Raw genomic sequence first — 6,000 nt, 5'->3', positions numbered from 1 at the left:
TTATCTGCTGATTGATAAACGTTCTAGAATACACATATTTCTATTGTTGTGTAGGATCTGTGGCTGCTGTCCCTTCATTCCTCGCTCCCCCTTTCCCCCTTCATCCCTCTCAGACTCTAACTACATCCTTTTGAGCCACTCCCATTTAAGCCACTCCCATGGGTTCACATAAACAACGCCCATTTTCGCTTTGCGCGCCGCAGTTTTCTTTTTTGCTATGTCATGCCTATAAATGCATGCCCCTGTCCCCTAATTATAATACAGCTCTGCCTACAGCCCAAAAAGTGTCCTGCAATTTTTTTTTTGCAATGTTGGCAACTATGGCTCTGCACGTGGGGTGTGCGAACACGATGGAGCTCATCCTTAGTCTAAACCTTTAACATTATCAGCTATATTTTCCTTCACTAACGTTGTTACATTTATTGTGGGCACCTCAGTGTATGCCTGTGCAGTCACACAGTATTGTCAAAGCTGCCTAGAGGCACAAGTGAACTATTCACGTGATGGCAACATTCCATGAACAAAGATGGCGGAATAGGGAGGGAGGGAGCCGGAAACGTGTCATTCAGCCTCTGATAGTTTCCGAGGTCAGCGCTACTCATTGGCTGTGCGTGCGGGGAATGTCAGCGGACGTCAGGCGGGAAGTGTGTGCGTACCAACATGGAGAGGTGAGTTGGGAGATGTGTTATCAATGTGCTTATTACAGTGTACACCAAGGGGAACATGTATTCCTCTGAGTGGATACCTTTGTTTATGGTCGCGTGTTAATGTACAGAATCTCATTAGATACGTGTAGGGAGAATAAATCGAAATCTGTCATTAAATGAGAGCCTCATGCATGCATGCATTCACTCACTCACAATGGGTCAGTGTACCAATCACTGCAATTCTCTGTTTACATCTGTGGTGGTGAGGACATTGTTTACAAGTCCTGCTTCGGCTGGCCATACATGGATCGACAATTCATCCTGTTTAGCAAAGTCCAGCCGAATGGCAATCACATGTATAGCAGTTCCCAGTTGGAGGAGTTGATCTAGTATTGAACTTGGCAGTAACGGGACATCGGCATAGATAAACGTTATCGGTGCTTGCAGCTAATTGGCTGCAGTGTTGATCATTGTATTCAGGCAGCGGACGAGTCCCCCTGCCAGATTTCAGTAGCGCAGTGGGGTTCCCTCATCCTACTGGAATGTGTCGATTGGGAGAATTGGTTTGTGTGTGGTGTGTGTTTTTTTTTTTTTTTTTTTTTTTAATATATACATATATATATATATATATATATATATATATATATATATATATATATATATATATATATATATATATAAAATAACACATTTTTTTCTTTTTCATTCTTCACTCAGGGTGTACAACCTCAGAGGCAATACATTCTCTACTGACCTGCATCATGTGTCATAATGTTAAACTTGCGATGATGATGATGATGATGATGATGATGATTATTATACAGGATTTATATAGCGCTGACAGTTTACGCAGCGCTTTACAACATTAGGGTAGACAATACAATTCAAGACGGGGAATCAGAGGGCCCTGCTCGTTAGACCTTCCCTTGGTTAGTGAAGAATGTTGTATAGTTTTGTGATCACTTGGACTAGTGGTAATGTCTCACTGCCAAATGATGTACCTGCTTTTAGTTTTTTTATTTTCGTATTACATTCTGCACCTTTTTGTTATCTAGCTTTGAAAAACCTAATGAAAATCTTTGAGATAAAAATGAATTTAAATAGCATTTTTTTTTTTGGTTTCTGGTGCTCAGATGCAGTGCAGTTCCACTTTAAGAAGCTGGTGGATTATGCATTTTCTATAAAGATTTTGTTGTGGGTTTCTGTATTTTCTCCTAATGGTTTACTGTGACTTTTATGTTAAAGTGATCTAAAGTCTTGTATTATTTAATTTTAACCAAAAAAAAAAAGTCATACCTGCTCTTGTTCAATGGATTTGCACAGAGCAGCCCAGATTCTTCTCTTCTCGGATCCCTCTTCTGTGCTTCTGGCCCCTCCTTCCTGTTGAGTGTCGCTACAGCAATCAGCTTGCTATGGGGGCACCCGAGCCAAGCCGCAGCTCCCTGTGTCCATTCAGACGTTCCCTCTTTCTCTCATTGGCTCACTGATTTCGACAACAGCTGGAGCCAATGGCGCCACACTGCTGTCTCAGCCAATGAGGAGAATCCTGGTCAGACTAGTCTCTCGTGCAACTATGCTGAATTAAGAGGGGACTAAGGTAAGTATTAGGGGGGCTGCTGCATGGAACTTGACCTACGCACATATATATCTGTAGTGTTTTCTTATCTCTCTCCAAAGCTCCAAGTGCCGTGTCTTTCTGGCGCTTTGTTCCCGTTATCAGCAGAGTCACTTCTGACAAGTTCTCAAACACACGAGATAACAGTGGCTGAAAATTTGTCGGGAGAGGGGAATGGCTGTAGATAAGCAGAGAGCTGGTCTATTTGCAGTACAGCTCTGCATGTTCCTTCCTGCCTCTGCCTGTGTGGAGTGGGGGGGTGTCCCTTTCCTCCAATCAGCTCCCACACAGTGTAAGCCCAGACTCCATACCCACCCCTATGTACTGATAAAACAGGAAGAAGGGTTTTTAACAGAATCCGCATTTTCCAAAGATTGTACAAAGGGAACGACTGTAGATGTAAAATTTAGATAGGGAGAATTGTTTCATCTGTGTATCATCTGAGGCTGCTCACTTCACTGGGTATATGTGAGGGTTTACGTCCACATTAATGCATAGAATGCATTAAGATAAAAAACCTTCTGCCTTTACAACCACTTTAAGATGTATTATCTCCCCCCTCCCCCCAATCCCAAACACTCTGTTAGTCAATAGCATTAGTACGATTTCTAGTGATGTGTGTTTTTAGTTATTGGTTTTGTTTGAACACTGTTTACAGTTTAGCGCTTTACACCAATCAGTTTCAGTACACATCCTGCTCAGCTTATCAGTGATAGTGATGCATTGTAAAAGATTTATCGGTAAGCTACATAGAGATCTTGCAGTCTGTGGAGAGAAATGAGTCACTTGAAGGGTAACCAGTAGTATGGGAGCAGATTACAGCTCATAGGCCTTGTTCAGATAAGTGTTTAACGGGGGTGCTTGGCATGGATTTCTGACACTGCCAAGTGCCGTCACTTACAAATGCAACATAATGAACTGAATGGCTCAGTACACATATACACTTTCCTGGTGTGGTTTTGTATAATTTCAGTTGAAATGTTCTATATAAACTTGTAGCTCAGGAGTTATTTTTGGTTATATAGATTTGTGATATCTGCCCTGTTGGGGAAAAATTCTGAACACAGGAGTTTGTCTTGCAGCTTTTCTGATTCCATCCTGTCTACTTTATATGCCCAATTCTCTCCTGTCATCCTGCTGACGTTTGTTGCCAGATAAAATAAATGTGTGTGTTTTTTTTTTTTACTGTCACTGAGGTTCAAAGAGCGATTTCCTTAGTAGGCTATCCTAACCAATCGGGGATCACCTTTTGTTACACGGAAATACAAGTTTCTGCTTGATGGGCGGCTGGGTGTAAATGGACTCTGCTGTCAATTTTACACCTGACTACCTCTGATCCACCTACACAGAGAAGGATGGATCCTCTTCGGTTTGTTTTTAGCAGACCGGATCAGAGGAAGGCTAGTGTAAATGGACACAAGTCTGGTTCCCCCCCCCCCTCAGGCTATAGGGATGAATACCATCTGATCAGGTCCACTTGAAAAAGACAGGTGGATCTGATTGGACCGGTTGTGGGAAAGGGGCCATAAGGAGTCGGCTGTTGCCAACCTGCTACTAAAGTTGTTTGTTGCCTGGCCATGGGTACTTTTGTAAAATGCTGGCCAGGAAGGTCACAATTTGTATGTGCATGCTTGTGCAGAGCCAATAAGTTTAAGTATTGAGAATGACCTCAGGAAAATTTTCAGAGGCTTGGCCATGGAATTTCTTTGAAGTAGGGGGAAAAAGTTTTAACTATTCTTAAAAACATTCCCTCCTTCCTATGCTGCCTACCCTGTATAGAAAAAAATCTGTGACATAGCTATTTTTTTAAATCTGGTCATGTGACCCTGCAGCTCCCCTGTGTAAGGGTATTCAAATACCTGGAGCTGTAACGTTGCCAATAGGCTCCCATGCATGAGCCAATGCTGGTGCCCCCACCTCTTCCCTGCAGCATACTTTCCCTTATATGGGGAGCTGGAGCTGCAATTTCCTATGACCAGACAGGAGTGGCTTAACAAAAGGTAAGTACACAGTTTTTGTTTTTATACAGGGTAGGCAGAATGGGTAGGAGGAGGTGGGGAAGTAACATATTTAAAACTAGTTATAGTTATGTTTTTCATCTACTTTAAAGACATGAAGATGGCCTTACCTAGTGGCTGACTAAATATCAAATTTTAAAGGCATGATTTACACATAGCTGCAGCTGGCCATATCTCTGGATTTTCTAATCATCTCAACACATGATTTTTACAAAAATGATCTGCTAATGTATTGTTTTCTATCTGTGACATGGTTACTTTAATGTCTGGGAGTTTTTATTAAAGCAGTACCTTATTTTATTTATTTTTTCTTGTACAGAAGGACACTTGTGGATATGTCTTCACCTGTGATTCGGGAGGCAGCGATCTCCAGAACAGCCCGGCGACAAAGTTCCCATCAAAGAGCGTCGAGTATCCTTTTTTTTCTGTCTGATCTCTCAACTCGCCCCCTTCTCTGTCCCTAAATCGGAGAGCTTCCAATATCCTTCATTCCTGAAGATTAAAATTTCTTAGGAAATATGTGCTATGTCTGTGCTGACCCTCCCCAGAAAATGCTATCTCTCTGACTTCTATATTAGTCACTGGTCCTATTAAAAAAAAAAAAAAAAAAAAGTTATACCACAAGTAAGGACCTGAAACTCTTTATATATAATTATTATTTTTTTTTTTTTTGTATCTGTCACAAACTTACCGAAGTTACCGATATTGCTTCAAGGTGTTGTACCGGGTTTAATGTTTACAGCTGCGAGCATCACCCTGGTACTGTTCTTTAGAGCGGACGGTCAGCTTTCTTGTAATACCAACAGATGCGAATCGGCAGCCGCTCGGCCATTATTACAAGCAGTGGGAGGGGACAAACCTCACCAGGAGGCCCGAGCGACCAGCCGACACCTCCGCCGGCTGGCCGAGACTCAGATCTAGTAACCCGGAATCTATGTCATGACATCACTTCCGGAATACTGACATCCTAAAGGGCCCCAGTTTAAAAATAAATAAATAAAGTATTAAAAAATGCTGATCTTGACATTTTGAATACTTTCAAGTGCAGAGGAGAGGTTTGGGATTTTATAGACCCCAGGTCCCTCCACAAAGAATACCTGTCCCTGCCTATTACTGTCACAAGGGATGTTTACATTCCTTGTGACAGCAATAACAGTGATAAAAAAAATACAAATTTAAAGGATGGTGTAAAAAGAATGAAGTAACATGTTTGACCTAGGAAGTGATTGTATTGTACAGCCTTTTGGTCCTCTACATATGTGTATAAGCTAGCCAGCAGGGCATAGTGTTCACCCAGTCGGGCGCCCATTAAAGAATAAAATATTTAGATATTAGTTTTTTGTCTTTGTTTTTCCTTAGTGTAAAAACAGCAGGTGACAACTGGACTGGTTCCAATCCAAAGACTGTTCCTAGGACTCCTGGATCCCTCTTGCGGCATCAGAGTAAGTTTCATCTCAGCAGACTTTATGTATGATAGTGTTAGCAAATACTGCTTTAATGTTCATGTCACACTGGTGATTTGTAGTAGCTACAGAATCCCCTTAAGCGTTTTTTGTTGCAAGGATCAAATGCATTGCAGTCCCTAAAAGGTCTTTGTCTCAGAAATTCCAAGTGATTTGTACTGCAGCCACTCGATGACTTTTTGCAGAGCTGGAGTTGGCTACAGAATGGAGAGCCACAGTAACTACTAATGGTATGCTATTTATCTGATAATCGTCAA

The 6,000-nt window shown here is 41.7% G+C and overlaps 1 protein-coding gene across 1 annotated transcript in view; it reads left to right on the top strand.

The window, feature by feature from the left end:
- Positions 1-598: 598 nt before the first annotated feature.
- The window catches only part of NUP107 (nucleoporin 107), a 101,618-nt gene continuing 96,216 nt past the window's right edge, over positions 599-6,000 (top strand). Inside the window, exons 1-3 of the mRNA XM_077469173.1 lie at positions 599-668; positions 4,600-4,691; positions 5,651-5,722. Coding sequence (XP_077325299.1) covers positions 661-668; positions 4,600-4,691; positions 5,651-5,722 — 172 coding nt within the window. The 5' untranslated portion in view covers positions 599-660. The remainder of the gene's footprint in view (positions 669-4,599; positions 4,692-5,650; positions 5,723-6,000) is intronic.

The sequence above is a fragment of the Lithobates pipiens genome, unplaced genomic scaffold, assembly GCF_037356315.1.
Source record: "Lithobates pipiens isolate NorthernLeopardFrog02 unplaced genomic scaffold, aLitPip1_a1.2 Scaffold_8, whole genome shotgun sequence".
Taxonomy (NCBI): Eukaryota; Metazoa; Chordata; class Amphibia; order Anura; family Ranidae; genus Lithobates; species Lithobates pipiens.
This window is presented reverse-complemented; position numbering and strand designations above follow the sequence as displayed.